Source organism: Nicotiana tabacum, chromosome 17 (assembly GCF_000715075.1).
Source record: "Nicotiana tabacum cultivar K326 chromosome 17, ASM71507v2, whole genome shotgun sequence".
Classification (NCBI taxonomy): Eukaryota; Viridiplantae; Streptophyta; class Magnoliopsida; order Solanales; family Solanaceae; genus Nicotiana; species Nicotiana tabacum.
The window spans coordinates 111,990,739-112,007,153 of record NC_134096.1 but is presented as its reverse complement, the minus strand read 5'-3'; the positions used below and the strand labels follow the sequence as shown (position 1 = coordinate 112,007,153).

Below are 16,415 nucleotides of genomic sequence, written 5' to 3'. Positions count from 1 at the left end.
TCTCGAGCATGCGGAATTTATTAGGGATCGGCTTAGGAGTCGTGCTCGGAGGGAAAGGATTTTGAACGAACTTCTTGGAATCCAGGCCTTTTAATATCGGCGGTGATCCTGGGATTTGGTCAACCCTGGAGTTGTAGGTTTCCGCCTTTTTGTCATTAGCTTCGATTTTCTTCTCAACTGATTCTACCCATTTTGTTAGTTCCTCCAGCATCTTTATGATCTCGGGGTTGGTCCCCAATTCATTTTCATTCGGCCTCTCTGCGACCAGTTTATTTTTGCGGGTGACTTCCCGGGATGGATCAGGTTCAATTCTGCTCGGTGCGCGGTTTTGGTTCTGTAACTGGGCTATTGCCGCCTGTTGAGCCTGCAACATTTTGAAGATCACCCGTAGATTGATCTCGTGCCCTCCAATGTCTTGTGTATTTTGGGTTGTTGATCGGGCGTCACCATGGACGCTATTTAAGGTTCGGCAGGCAGATTTGCGTTGATGGCCATCTGCGAGTTGGCGTCAATCGGGTCAGCGATCGAAATTCCAACAGGATCAACAGGTAGTGCCCCGCCACTAGGCACTATGCTATTTTCGCCGTGAAGACCGGACTCATCGCCAACATGTAGAGGTGCTGACTCGGAGTTTGACATTTTGAGCTTTAACGTGAAATTAGAGACACTCCAAAGAACAAGTGTAAAGTAGTGTGTGTGTTATAGAAATTTGTATCAAACAGCCACTATTATCCTCATCCCCACGGTGGGCGCCAAACTATTTACCCTCAAAATCGGATAATAATTAAATTTGCAAGTGATTTTGAGGATACGCGGATTTATTTAACACAAAGCAATAAATGAAGACAAACTAAATAAATAAGGATAAAGTAAGCTCAAACCACACGAGAAAGACGATTTAAGCCTTAGTGAAATATTTGCCCTCGATCTGGGCTCGTAACAACAAGCACTGATGAACGAACGCAGAAGAACTAATAACTGGAAAAGTAATGATATATTGCCTTGGAATGCGTGTTACAATGTACTTTATGAATTATCAGACCCCCTTTATATAGTAGAGAAGTCATACTTTAGGTACAATTCTATAAAAGATAAAAAATCTTTTGATTTACTGATTGTTGATTCTTTATCGTATGTGCCGAGATTCCCGCCGTAATATCCGGCCGGTCACAGATATTTCTGTCTTCCGTTGGCTATACTGGCAATGTTTCTTCAAAGTCGTTTGAGGCTAGGACCGGTTTCGGGATCATGGCCTCGATATTCTCGAAGGCAGGCGTCCTATCTCCAGGTTCTAGCCCGGTGGGACTTGGGGTCGATCTTCAATCCTTTATTGTCATGTCTCGAGCCTGGCTTACCATGTCGGAGGGTAGGATGCACCATGAGCTCGATTTCGATCGTATACAACTATATAAAATAAATGTTATGAGTCGAAATTTTGTATGAAAATGTAATAAAATAGTGTGACCCAACTAGACTGCACTGGTTAGAACGTTGCTGAAATTCTAACTTGTGACACTACAGTTGGAATTGTAATTGTACCTCCATAGCTACACTATAGTGTTGCTTTAGAGTTTAGAACATAATAACTCAAAGTACAAAATTTTCTTCGACAGCGCGACCTTACAAAAATTTGAATATAATGTAGTTGGGAGAAAATTCAGTAATTAATTTTGAATATGCTTTTCGGTCCTTTTTTTTTTTTTTTCTGACAGAGCTTCTCGCCCCTCACTATAAGGGAAAATGGAAAAAATAAATTGGTCATGGATGATGACATGGGGACATAAATTAATAATAGTAAATCAACTAAACAAGAATTTTGAAAAGTTCAACTGGTGCTTTACCTGATAAATTAAGAATATTGTTCAAACAACTCGAGACCAAACTCTCAGAAATTCTTCGATCTTGAATAAAAACAGAAAAATAGGAAGAGATGAAAGTTTCTTTGTTATGTGTCTTAGTCGTGACTTGTGACTTTGTTCAAGGCATGGTTTCGGACATGTCCGAAATCAAAATAAAGAGACAGTCCAAAGTATAACAATGTAATAAATTAATGTACAGATAGATGTTTGAATCTTTGACAATTCCTGTGATTTCAAGTGGCCCCTTTCATATATCAATCACCCTCTCAAAGAATTGGCTTCCATAACCTTATTTGGTTATATGAATCCAACAGTACAAGCTGTCACATTCCTCACGAATAACATATAGATTACTGGCAAATTCAATTCAGAATTTAGATGTTGTGGACTGAGATAAAAAGGCGTGCTCAAAAATATATCTCCAACTCTATCGATATTTAATTTACCCACATATACATTAAAGTTCGACCTGGAGCACCAGGTTCTGTCGAAATATATGAAAAGCCAGTCAAAAAGAAAAATAAAATTGGCATAATTTCTTGCTTCCCCAAATATTTCTTCTCCTTTCCCTACCATTTGATAAAGTGGAAACTCTTGAAAGTAAAGAACATACAGAAGTAGTTACAAAAATAAAGTGACTGCTTTAACAGAGCTAGTGGTTCTTACAATGTGATATATTATACAAAAAAACATATGTGAATTAAGAATAATTTTACATATAGCTTTACAAAACATATGAACAAATAGCAGTATACAAATAAAAACAAAGCCTCAATCAACTATACTGGCAAAACCTTATGATGGGACATGAATGTCTAGATTAATGAGAACGAACTCGCATTAAAGCAGGCAGCAAGCAACACTGCTTTTTTTTCTGTCCTAGTAAAGAAAGAATCTTAAGTTCCATTGGAAAGATTTTATTTGTCCAAGAAATTTGTAAATAATCCAAGTATGCACAAACCACACAAGTTGTGGATGTTCCAAATTCGCATTTAAGGCCGGTTCATAGTTTTCCTGGACAGGGCTATGTACTTAGTGCTTGACCTGTACTGGTAATGTGTGAACTTTGGATGAAGTTGATATCTTTGAGGAAACTGTCTTACTTCCTGCTGGCACTTTCTTGGAAGCTGCTGAACCTGAACCCTTAGCTGCTGTTCTTTCCGCGATTCTTTTCTGTCTCTCAATCACTAATTCTTCCATTCTCTTGCGCATTTCTTCCTCCTATATAAGGAAATGAACATGTATAAAATATAAGAAAGATACAAAATAATGGAGGCAGAAACAATTAAAGAATGAGGTTACTGGTTGTTGTCGTACCCGATCTAATTTACTCTTCTGGGTTGTCAGCTTGTTAGAAGGAGACATCTTCTTGCTCTTCGCTAAAGCATCAATCCTGCTCCTTGACAAGGATCCCCCGGAGACTTTAGACCTTGCATCTTTTCCGGTCTTTGCAGGACCTTCCTTCTTACTTGTGCCTTTACTTTTTGCAGGAGCATTTTCTTCAGTAGAACTATTTACCTCAACAGCAGAAGATTTTTTCTCAATTCCCATGAAAGAAGCTTCAATCCCAAAATCCAACTGTGGTTGCCAAGATGCCTCAACGGGATCCAAACTTGGGTCTCTTGCAAGCACCACACAGAGGTCATCAGGTTGACTGGCCGCAGATGTACAAACCTTGGCTTTTGATGCAACTGGATCAGCGTTTTCTGCGGCAAGCATGTCTGCGTCCATGCTAATATCTGTTTTCCACTGAGAGTTATAATGATCATCAAAAGATGGTTGAGATTGTACCATGAAAGAATCATCAATCGGAGCAGCTCTTTCACTTTCGGTGTGAGAGGAACTTTTCTGCATTGACGTGCTACTGTCATTGTCAAATATTATTTGCTTAGCCTCTTGAGTTTCTGAACTGCCAGAGTGGTTGACAACAAACCAATCTTCCCCCTTACTATTTCTAATAGTGGAGGATTCAGCACCAAAATCAGACAGAGTTCCCAATGCACTTCCCCCTGATGGTTCTTTGTGCGAAAATAGAAGATGCTCATCTTCACAAACTCCTTTCTTCAAACTTGGCCGCATATCCTCACCATTGGCAAAATCTACCATGCTAACCTTTGTGCCACTTTGTTCATGATTTTTAGTCATGAGAAGAGAATCATCAGTTGTCAGATGCTCTCTTCTGACCTTCTCAGATCCCAATTCCGCACCATTGCTAATTTTGAATGAAACCCCGTCACCAGAATTTTTTATCCCACAGCCTTCATCCTGGAAGTTCAAAGGATCGCTTACCCCATTCATACTTGACTCCTCACAACTCATCAGAATATTCTGGAATGCACCCCATGCCTCATTTCCTTTTGCTTTCTCAGATGTCTTTGGCGACACACCCTCATTTAGGTCCGTTTCGCCATAACCATTTGATTCATTCTTGTTCCTTCGTGCTCTTGAGTTGCGACGTTTCTCCAGTATTGCAACAGCATCATCTACCTGCTCTTTAATAGAATCTTCATCGAGTAAAAGAGATTCAGCTGAAGAAGAATCATAAGAGGAACCATCCTTTTCCTCATTCTTTCTATTGGAAGTGATATAATTGATATTGCGGATTACAACTGTTTTTGAGGATTTCTTCTTGTGTTTTTTAGTATGTGAGTTCTCCCTTGAAGAATGGTTTTTCTCATGCTTCCTAACTTCATCTGAATCAGTTCCAGAATCAGAGGCACTGGACTCAGTTTGTTCATCATCTTCTAAACTGTCATGTTCTTTCTCCTTCTTTGATCGTCTGCGAGAGTCTCGAACAGGACCATTGGTTGAGCCATTTACACTTTGTGGCCACTGCATATGTGCTGGATAATACTGTAAAGGATGCATGCCAGCATAAGGAATCTGTTGAGCTGGACCATGAAAGTTGTACATATACGGAGGAATCTGATTCTGCCATGGCATCTGCATCTGAGCTTTTGCTGACATGGACGGCTCTGATGCAGGAAGATTCTCATCTGCACATATATCAGTTGATATTACCCAAAAAAAAAAAAGCAGAGTCTATGCTGTAGACATAAGTTTTATATGTACATATATTGGTACACAAAACGTTTCTTGATCATCGGTCATCGGTATGTAGTACCATATCCAATATAGTTATTACGACAGGCCTTTTCTTGAGCAGTTAAAACTACAATTGTTCAGCAAATATTTCCCTTTTGTATTTTGACTGACACAAAGTATAAACATGAGACCTAAGTACCTGGCAAAGTGGACTATGCCAATAACATTAACAACCAGCTAAACTTAAATCTAGTAAAAAAAATCGACGCTAGGAAAGGATAGACAGGATACCTCTGACACCATTTGAATTTGTTGATTCCTTCGAGTCAGAACTATCCAAAGAGCCACTATTGTCATATGCAAGAATAACACCTTGATTTCCCAAGTAGGACAGCTCTGCTGGGGAGCATGCCTTCATTGCAGCCACCTCATCCATCCATTGGCCATCTGTGTGCTTTTGCTTGTAAAGTTCCTTGAAGTCAACACATGCTTCCCTACAAGAAAGATAAGAACACACAATTTCAAATTACAAGACGCCTGGAACTATAACAGTTGACTCAATCTTGACATCCTCCCATATAGTATTATGTATACAATGAAAGACGTATAAGCTTCTTATTTTATCATCCAAGAGCTACACTAAAGGAGTTTACTAGTTCCATGTCTAGGTTAAGCTTCCTTTGAAAATAAATATATATGGAAACCATTTAAGATTTTACCTTTTAGCGAATTGAAAGAGTAAGACACACAGAGATAGAAATGAAGGATAGACATAACAAAGTCCAATGCTCAATCTGCACCCCCCTAAAAAATAGATTTCTTTGGTTGTTAGACAGCAGATTTCCTTGGACTCTGTTTCTGTTATGCACCAGAATGGAGCAAAGGTTCACGGTGATGATAGGAACACGCCATAAAAATTTCTTCCCAATAAAATAGTCAAATAAAAACTCTGGCGATCCAATTTATACCAGTTGATTTTTATCTACACACATATGCTAATCAACTTAGGTTATGAAGACACTATATTCTATCATACCTAAGACGTAAGGCACCAAAAGAATTAGCAAACTGTAGTAGATCATCCAGTTGGTCTATCTCAAAGCCAGCAACTGTTGCACGTGCATAAGCCATGGCCTGTTCTTTCCGAAGTAATGCTTTTCGGGTATCCATGAGACGCTGAAGCCGAATCCTGACAAGGATAAAAAATGAAAGTTCGATAAGACACTCAGCAGAGATGGATTTGTCATTCACTGCTGCTTCGAAGGACAGATAACTTACTTGGAGTTTTCTTTTGGTGCAGCATTATTAGCTTCTTCGGTTTCACTTTTTGCCTAGAATAACCCATTAAAGTGAAACTTTCTGATGAGCTACTAGACTAAAAGAAAATCACTAGCCAAAAGTTCTACCAGTGATAAAGTAAAATACCTTGAAGGAATCATTTGATCTCCTCGTGGTCTCGCTATTAGCTGGTGAGCTTCCTGTAAGTCAAGCAACAAATGTACATTAGCCCCTATCTGAATACCATAAGGACTCTACTGAGAAAGGTATGAATGCTATTTATCATAAAAAGAAGAAAGCTGGAAAACTAATGGACAATAAAAGAATCAAAATAATGAAACTCTAATCTGATTTGATGTATATGTTAGGAGAACTTATCAGTATGTCTTGAACATACCTTCCTCTGAATTGCCATTGGAGCATTCATTGGATTGAATGGAACTCTCGATCTGTGAAATCTCTCGTTCCAAACGCATAAACCTCTCAAGAATTTCAGGTGTACTTACGAAGCGTACAAATCTGCAAGCGAACGCAAGGAAAGCCCAATTAATTAAATTTAGTCTTCTAGCATCAGCTCCAGATTTTGCTAGATCCAACTAAAAGTTCTTTAATTTTCAGTTATCTAACAGTTTGCAATTAAAATGTAGCTTCCAGTATGCAAAAGAATACTGTGAGACAGAAGTAATCAGCAGCATTGAGAACAAATGGTCTAAAGACGAGTGGGCACAGATCAGGTCCCACCTTCACCACCCTCCTTTTTGAAAATCAAGTAGATGATAAGAAAATTATACTAACAAATAGTTGTCTAATTAGCTTTATTAAGCTATTATATCTGGATAAATCAACAGGTTATTAGCAAAAAGTCCAATAAAGATACCTACTTTTTGAACCCATAATCATAATTCAGTGATGCGTTATGACCAATTTGCCAATAAGGGGACCTAAAGTATGTTTTTAGTTTACATTTTCTTTCTCCTTAACAGCTGGAGCTTTGCATTAATTAGAAACAACACCATAACCATTTACAATCAAGATCATCTGCAAGAAAATTTCAGCAATTCCAGAAGTTCCAAATGATTTAAGTAACAAAAACAACAAACCCAGTATAATCCCACAAGTAGGGTCTGGGAGGTAGTGTGCAGGCATACCTTACCCTACCCTCTGCCTTGAGGTACACTCTGCCTTGAGGTAGAGAGACTGTTTCCGATAGGAAACGGGCTCAAGGAAATATGAAAAGAAAGCAGTAGCAACAACAAGATAATAAGAAAACAAAGCGAAAGGCACAACGTGTAGTGATAGAGATCGAACAATAATAGAATACAAGACTAACTACTAATACTACTGGTATGGGAAGAAACAGCCCTGACTTCCTACTAACTTTCTATCCTAATTCTTGACTTCAACACCTTCCTATCAAGTAACCGATTCAAGGAACATTCACCAATATTGATGAACAATGAAACACATACAATTGAATGAAATTTAAAAGCTTAAAACTTGCCAAAGATCAAATAAAGATTATACCTTTGGAATGTGGATTTGGTGAACCAGTAGGCATGAGTAGAGGGTGGACGCATAGTGATTGAATAGCCACCTTTTGGAATCTGATCTTTAGCAAATTGCAAGTGAGAAATGAAGGGTTCCACCAACCCAGAAGCCAATTTCTCACTTTTTCCCCCAGAAAACACCACAAGATCACATCTTTTTCAACCAAAACACAGAAAAAATCCCAACTTTATCAGTTCCCATAACAATTTAAGCTAAAAAAGTTAAAACAAGAACTCATTACTACGTACTCATTAGATAAAGAAAGAAAAAAACCAACCTTGTTCTAGTTGGGGTAAGCTTCAACAGAGCATAATCAAGAAGGGTCCTGGAATCCATGTTCAATTTGGCTTAGTTTGAGAAAGGGAAAATGAGTGGAAGAAAAAGAAATGAAACTCAAATAGCAAAATGAGTGGGTGTGAAGAACAAAGACATGTTCAAGAACGTGACATTGAGAAATCTTTTAGTTGAAGATGAACTGTATTCTCAACACATGGGAAGAGAGCCAGCAAGAAATGATGAAGCAATGGCAAGAGTTGCACATGGAAAGAGATTTTTGAGCTTGTGACTATAAGCATATTTTTTCTTGACAATATGGAAGTGGGCCCCTTGTAACATTGCTGGCCCCACATTTTCTCTCAATTATTTCATTTTTATTCCACCCATTATCTCTTTGTCTTCACTCTTTTTTTTATGAAATTATTAAAAAATAATCTCCAAGGCCTCTAGAAAAAGATGCAAATTTATAAGATTGTTTTAGGTGAACCGACAGTTTTTCAATTTTTCTTTTCAAAATTAAATGTATGAGTATAAACTTTATACTACCAAAGATACTATAAGTCAATAATGCACATAATTTTGCTATTTGAGTTGTTAAGAATACATATATGGCATAGTCCTCTTTTTGTTTTTGTCTATACGACACTCTTTTTTATTTAATTTGTTTCAAATATTTTTTTATATGTAAAAATAATTTAATTATAAACTTTGCATGTTTTCCTTAATCATATGATTTTATAGTCATATAAATATCATGTCATGTTTAAAATTATAAATTTTAAAAAAAAATCTTTTATTTCTACTTTGGTGGTTCAGCCAAACATGTTTATATAAATTAAAGCGAAGTGAATAATTATTTGAACGTAAAAAATTTTTACTTAGAAAGTCAAGCAAAAAAAATTAGTGCCAAAGAAATAAATTTCAGCAGAAAAGAGGCTTGTTTTCTTTAATTACTTCCTTTACTTTTCTCTTCTTAATTATGATATATATATTATTCTCATGCATGAACATAAGTTGTCTATGGTTGCTTTAAGGATCCTGAAAAGAATGGTTTTCCTTCTAATGGGGTCCAGAATTGAGATCCTTGACTTTATAATCGATCTTGTTTACATATTTTTAAACTTTATTAGCAATAAATAATAGTTGGTAGTATGTATACGTAGATGAGGTGGAAATTAAAAGATAATTTGGATTAGTTGGGAGGTCTACATCTTTTCTAACCTCACTGTCTCACTTAATTGAGAAGATGGACTGATGGTGTCGGAGTGCGCTTATTTTAATTTACTTTTTAATTATTGGTGGATCTTACTCTAACCCCTCCACTTTTGCTAATTTTTGTGAAGGGTAAAGCTTTAACTTTTTAGTCTAATTTATGCATGTAATTTGTTTACACTATCATGTTAAATTGTTAAGATTACTTACAATAATATGTAATTGCCTAATAAATTCTAATATCTCAGCAAGAAAAAAGAAAAAAAAAAGAACTCATACGACAACGAAAATAATGGATGATCCGAATTACAGCAATAGTATTGTTCATATAACAAGTGAAATTAGTGACCGAAATAATAAAGCAGTCAATCTACAAATTAAATTACTTTAATAGTTAAAAGTCCTATACACTGATTAGGGGCGTATCGAGATTAAGGGGCATGGGTTCACGTGATTTCTCTCCTTAAATCATGCATAACAAATGATATTTTTTTAAAATTACTTAAATATATATATGTGTGCACTCATACTTAAAGACTCATATGGTGCAATAATGATTGAGTGAACTTCTACAAGTATAATTGGCGGTTCAAATCTCATTTCGGAAGATCTTATTTTTCGCACTGAGTATATATATAACCCGTTAAATATAAATTCTAGATTCACTAATGCACTCATTATCTTGAAATTTTGGATTCGTCTTTATATGCACTGTTAGTGTATATAAATAAAATCAAATTTGACATTCCATTTTCCGAGTAGCTACTAGTACTAGTGACATAAAGACCTTGAACATCTGAGTTTTACAGAAATCAAAGGAAAAGGGCACAGTGCCTTGCTTCTGATCAAAGGTAGGAACAAGAAAAAGTTATAGATGACATCTCCTGATTCCTTAAAGCATTTTCTTAATTCTGAATGTTTGAGTGACAAGTGAGCTACCCAAGATTGCAAATGGGGATCATTCCACTACTCTCAAGGCAAAAATATGAAGTCTAGAATATAATCGTGATCTACACGATCGAGTTGACAATTTTAGTGAAATAGTAACAGGTCAACTCTTTTTGTCCAGATAAAAAAAGCAAAAGAAACACTTAACTACTACTACTACTATACTCTTTTTTTCGTACTTAGCCTCAGTAATTCTGTACGAATCTGGATCTGACATAATAAATGGAGCTTGAAATGATAGAAATTACACACGATATGTAGTCCAGCTCAACATAAACCTTCAAATATGTTTAAAATAAACTCCTAAATATGAATAGAAATTTTTAGTTCTATGTTTCTGTAAATAGGAAATACTTACTACTATTACTGTCATTACAGTATTTTTAGTAACAGTATTGGATATTAATTCATCATAAAAATCTTATTTCACACATGCAGTCAGCGACAACAGCAATGATCGCATATCATAAGTAACTAGCTATTTCGCTAGAAACGATATGAACATTTTGTCAAGCTAAAATACTCCATTTAATCTCAATTTGAATATATAACTTGGTTCCTAGTAATCTACAATATTATGGAAAAGAAATATTTAAACTTTTATACTATGACAGCTTCTTTGAAGCATTATCACATATTTATTTAAAATACTCAAAGGATATTAATAATTATCACATAAAGACTAATTAAATAATATACTAGCACTACTTGTTTTGTCATTCATGACTAGAGGACCAAAAAGGCTAGAAAAGCAAAAGACAATGAAGGTAAAGAACATTTAATTACTAAACAGAAGGATTTCCACCAAAAAACAAACTATAAAAGGAAAGATCCATCATTTTCATATTTATTATACAACGCTATAGAAATAAAAGATCAAATCATTCAGCCGTAATTTCAAGACAGCCATGATCCAGCTAATATATGCCTTTGCAACTTGCAAGTTGTGACATTTAAATCATTCACCAATAAAGAAAATGAAAACGAAGAAATACCACGTATATCTCATTGGCTAGCTAGCTTTTGGCACAAACTACATGTATATAGCATCCAATTAAAAATATTCATGCATCGCAATTCGCAGGAATATAAAGATTATTAATGTTTAATTATAAATTTAATATAATTTGAGATTGCTATAGGAAACAATAAACTTAAATTTTTGGATTCGGCTCTAACCATAGCGTGAAAAAGTAAGGCAAATTTAAGATTTGAACATCATGAAGTATCATTCTACCTAGGAAAAAAGGTCAAATATACGTCTCTACTTTCAGATATTGTCTATATTTAACCTTCATTATACTATCGGGTCAAATTTACACATACTGTTATACTATCGGGTTAAATTTACCCCTACAATCAGTAAACTTTTAAAATTTACCCCTTAGTTCGTCAGCTGACCCAGAATTTTCCAAATCATTTTAATCAAGTTACTGATTCTGCTTCTTGGTCCACTATTTTTAAAATTATTGGCATTTACCTGCTATATGAATTGGAGAAAAAAATAAGATAAAAAATATTAAATAATACAACCTTTAATAAACAAAGTATAGTTATTTAAAAAATCTAAATTAGGTAGCTTGTCTAAATTCTAAAAGTATTTACAACATCCCAATTTTAATGAATTCGTTGCACCAAATGTACGGGGACTTTGCAAGTATTAGTGATTGAAGTTGAAATTTTCCGAAGACTTTACATTGTCGAATTCAACTTTGCTTTAATCAAATGCCTACACATTGTGCACTCTTAAGTTAGTCAATCGAACTTTATACTAACCAGACAATGACAAAATATATTTGAATATAATACATGTACATACATGATGGTCAGTTGTATATAATTTATAATAAATAGACCCGCTGAATTCTACAGTGTGTATATGATTGAAAAATTAAAAACAAATATTAAACCAATTCCTAGCCCACTATTACCAAGAAGAAAAGTGGGTGCATTGGTAATTAAAAATATTCATGAATAATTTGTATAGTCTAGTAACTTCAGTATTCACTTCAATAGTAATTTCTGAAAATAGTGGAGCAAGAACAACAACAAGTGATTTAAATAAAAGGAATTTGGGAGATTTTGGATTACTTAACACATTAAAGGGTAATTTTTAAATGTTTGTTGATGATAGGAATAAATTTGGTTAGATAGTATAATGGGTAAATTTGGCCGGATAGTATAACAGATGTTAAATGTAGACAATATTCGAAAGTAGAGGTGTATATTTGGCCCGTTAATCATACACCCAGAGGCGGAGCTAGGAATTGAAGTGTGTGGGTTCTAAATTTTAAAATAAAACACTACTTTCAGCAAGAATCGAACCCTCATCTTTCCCAGATGAACCCACTACCGTTATCATTGAACCAAGACCTCTTTTATTATTGGGTTCGGCTATATATATTTATATAGATTTAATAAATATTTCAATACAAATACAGAATTCCAAAAAAAATTATTGGGTTCGCCCGAACCCACATTCACTATTATAGCTCCGCCCTTGTATACGCCCCTACAATTCAAACATAATGTACTGAACCACGTTCGAGCGCATTTTTTAAAAAGATAGGTCGCCCGTATATGAAGCGATCTACTGTTAAATGTTGTCAGGGCTATTTTTGTAACATCGCTTTTACGGGCTGACAAACTCTTGCTCCTAAAACCCCAAACCGAAAACCCTGCCCATTTTCGTGCAAGATCCTTGTATATTACGGTTATATGATTAATTGTGGGGTTCGAACTAGGGGTGGGCTAGTTTGAGCAAATTCGAAATCCAAACAAAAATTCGAATTTTTTGAATTTTTGGTTTGTATTTTCGGATTACGGATTGAATTTTGAATTTGATTTTTAAAATATTTGGATTTCGGATTGGATAACAAATTTGGTACTTCGGAAATTTGGGATATCCGAAAATTCAAATTTTTTATACTTTATATTTAGTCTATTATCTATATGCCAGTAGTAATAAGCTTCACACCCTACCCATTAGATGTTATCTCATATATTCAATATTAATTACTAAGTTATTGTCATAATACTTTCTATTTGAATATGATTTTAATATAGCTACTTCTTATCTGTTGTATTAATGTCTCTGTTGCTAAAATAAAATTTAACAACTACAACAATATACCCAGTGTAATCTCACAAGTGGGGTCTGGGAGGGTAGTGAGTATGCAGCCTTACCCCTATCTATTGCAGGTAGAGATTGTTTCTAATAGACCCCCGGCTTAAGGAACGCTAAACAGGGAGCAACCAATAATAACAATAACAAGAGAAAAGAAAAATAAAGACATTACGTGTAACGTCTCTGTTGCATTTCCTTGATAATAATTTTATTACTTGAATATCGTATTTGGATGATTGCCGTGAGAATGAGAACTTTTGAGGCAATTTAACATGAGTAGTTCATTTGAATATTCCTTTTTATAAAAAGAAGAAACATCTTAGCGTATAAGCTCAAAACCGAAAATTTAAAATATTCAAACCGATTAATCCGAAATCGAACTTAACAAATCCAATCAAATCCGAGCTTAATTAAATTTGGTTTGGAATGTTATTTCTTCAATCTGAAAGTCGAAAATCCAAATCAAAATTTTCATCCGTAGTTCATACTAGTGCATAGCTTGTGCCTTAGCCTAACGTGATTGTATAGAACTTACAGAGTCAGACTACTTGTTTGTTAATTCTGTTTTCTTTCTTTTCTAGGAATCGGACGGTTGGTGGAAGTCGAGTTTACAATTTTTGTGATCGATACTAAAGTTTTATGCTTGTTTGTTGGCTGGGTTGTTTGTCATTATCTGGTGAACAGATATTACTCTATTTTTTTGTGTCGGGAAATGAGCGCAAGCAGTCAATTGATGACCTTTCTTTTTCACGATAAGCAAGGAACAAATTAAAGCCTTTGTTCGAGACGAGCATCTATGGGCAAAAGTTTTATTGCACTAGTTGTTTAATACTAATTTTAAAAAAGAAAATTAATTTAAATAGCCAATCACTTAAATTAAAAATAATCGGTTAAAATATAATATATATATATATAATTTATTATATGTATATAATTGTGCATAAGGGTGGCAAGTGGACGGGTCCAGGTCCGGGACCGCGGACCAAACGGGCTAAACGGACCAGGACCGTTTGGCCCGGTTTTAGCGGGCCTGGACCGGTTCTATAATTTGGGCCCGTCAGACCGGGGACCGTTTAGCCGTCAGGGCCCGGGACCGGCCCGGTCCCTTAGCGGGCCAAACGGTCCCAACGGCTACTTTTTTTTAATTTTTTTTTTTTTTAAATATAGCCGTTGGGCTGTCAAAAATAGCCGTTGACTATTTATAAAATAGCCATTTAACCCCCCAACTTTGTTTTAATCCCAAACTTTTTATAATTACACTTTTTCCCTATTTTCAACTATAAATACCCCATCATTCTTTCATTTCTTCTTACAAAATCATCAATCTATCACAATCTCTCTCTAATTTTCTTCTATAATTGCTACTATTGCTTACTTTATTGTTACAATTTGTGAAATAATTATGAAGTTGGTGAATTGAAGTCTTCAACGATAATCAATTTTCAACAAGTTGTTCGTCAATTCGGTAAACTCGTTCCAACTCTTAAGTTTTAATATTATAATTTTGTTTGTGTTTATTTATTTTCTATTACTTTATTAATTAAGATGGCTTCCTTAAAAAAACTTTTTGGTAAAAATAAGGGAAAATCCAAGAGTGACGAATGTAGTGCTCAATCTGTTCCTCCCCCACTGCCCCGGGCTCCCCGAACCAAACTCCATATACGTCCTACACCTGCTATTCTTGATAGAGATAATAGTTTATTATAATTTACTGAAAGTCAATTTTGCCATAATATTATATCTGGTGAACAATTAGACCATGAATTAATAAATGCTCTTTATTCTAATCCAACTATTGATGAAAATGATGACGATATATAAGATGTATATCTTATATATATATATATATACATCTTATATCGATATACTATATATACATCTTATATACTATATATAAGATGTATATATTATATATATTCGATATTAAATATTGAATATTAAAATTTAGGATGTTAAATAAAATTTAGGTCACAATTCTATAATAAAATTTACAAAGCATTGCCTTAGATATTTTTTTTAACATCCTTTGGTCTCTAATATGTATTTAATTTTTTTTTTAAATATATGTTGGGCCCACTTAGCCCACGGGCCAGGACCGTTTAGCCCGGGACCAAACGGTCCCGATTTCGGTCCCGGGTCGGTCCATACAAAAAGCTCGTTTAGGCCCGTTTAATTTGGGAACGGCCCGGGACCGTTTGGACCGGCCCACTTGGTCTGTTTAGGCCCGGGACCGGCCCATTTGTCAGCCCTAATTGTGCATAATCAATGTATAATGTATATAGCTAAAAATAGTAAATAATGAATGTGGTCGACTATTTGTATAAAAATCCCTTTAAAAAATATATGATACATAGTTTTATAAATATAATTATTATTCAATTATAGTTAGTTATATAATCTCCCCTGAATTTAAGCTAGCGTTTGGTCATAAACTCCCAAATTTATTTTTAAAAACTTGGTTTTGGTGAAATTTGGTTTAAAGATGAAAATATGTTTGGACATAATTTTTCAAAACATTTTTTTTGAAAAAACATGAAATGTGATTTATATAAGTTGTAAAAACTATCAAAAATATCCAATAATATCAAACAAACAAACTTGATAATCCTGTATATACAAAACCTTCATTGATGTTATTCATTATCATTATCACAAACCATATTCCCGAACATAGATAAGTTTGGCACAAAATTATTATTTTTATAATGAACTATATAATACACTATTCTAAAATCATAACCTGATATCTTAATATCAACTGCTAATAACACAATTACTAATCACTATAATTCGTCAAAATAAAATAATAATACAAGATCCATCATTCCACAAAAAAAAATGATAGTAATTAGCTGGTGGATTAGTTGGGTCATAATAGATTGTGGGCTTTTTTATAAAACATAAAAGTTTGTGGTAATTTTAAAAATTGTTAAAAAATCAAACAGTAGTATTTTGGGCCAAAACATGTCTAGAGCTAGTTTTGAAATTTGAAAATTTTATTTTTAAAATCTGTCAAAATATGGATAAAATCTATAAAGAAACATGTTTTGCCAAAAAAGTTTTAAAAAAACTTACAAAATCTACGGCCAAACGGGGCTTAAATGTTACAACTTCCTTCCCTA

The 16,415-nt window shown here is 34.5% G+C and overlaps 1 protein-coding gene across 1 annotated transcript; it reads right to left on the bottom strand.

The window, feature by feature from the left end:
- Nucleotides 1–2,480: 2,480 nt before the first annotated feature.
- Nucleotides 2,481–8,291, bottom strand: LOC107802626 (COP1-interacting protein 7-like). Its single transcript, XM_016626154.2, has 9 exons — nt 8,008–8,291; nt 7,707–7,883; nt 6,580–6,701; nt 6,330–6,382; nt 6,183–6,235; nt 5,941–6,093; nt 5,196–5,398; nt 3,177–4,855; nt 2,481–3,080 (listed from the first exon to the last, which is right to left on the bottom strand). Exons 1-9 carry the CDS (start codon nt 8,064–8,066, stop codon nt 2,892–2,894), a joined length of 2,688 nt encoding a protein of 895 aa, XP_016481640.2. The 5' UTR covers nt 8,067–8,291; the 3' UTR covers nt 2,481–2,891.
- Nucleotides 8,292–16,415: the final 8,124 nt, after the last annotated feature.

What these genes read in the sequence shown, in the direction of transcription:
- LOC107802626 (XM_016626154.2), bottom strand. Translation starts at nt 8,066, where the DNA reads ATGGATTCCAGGACCCTTCTTGATTATGCTCTGTTGAAGCTTACCCCA. An exon ending in GATCAAATGATTCCTTCAAG is followed by an intron (nt 6,236 to 6,329) that starts GTATTTTACTTT and finishes GGGTTATTCTAG; the next exon opens with GCAAAAAGTGAAACCGAAGA. An exon ending in AAATTCAAATGGTGTCAGAG is followed by an intron (nt 4,856 to 5,195) that starts GTATCCTGTCTA and finishes ATATATGTGCAG; the next exon opens with ATGAGAATCTTCCTGCATCA.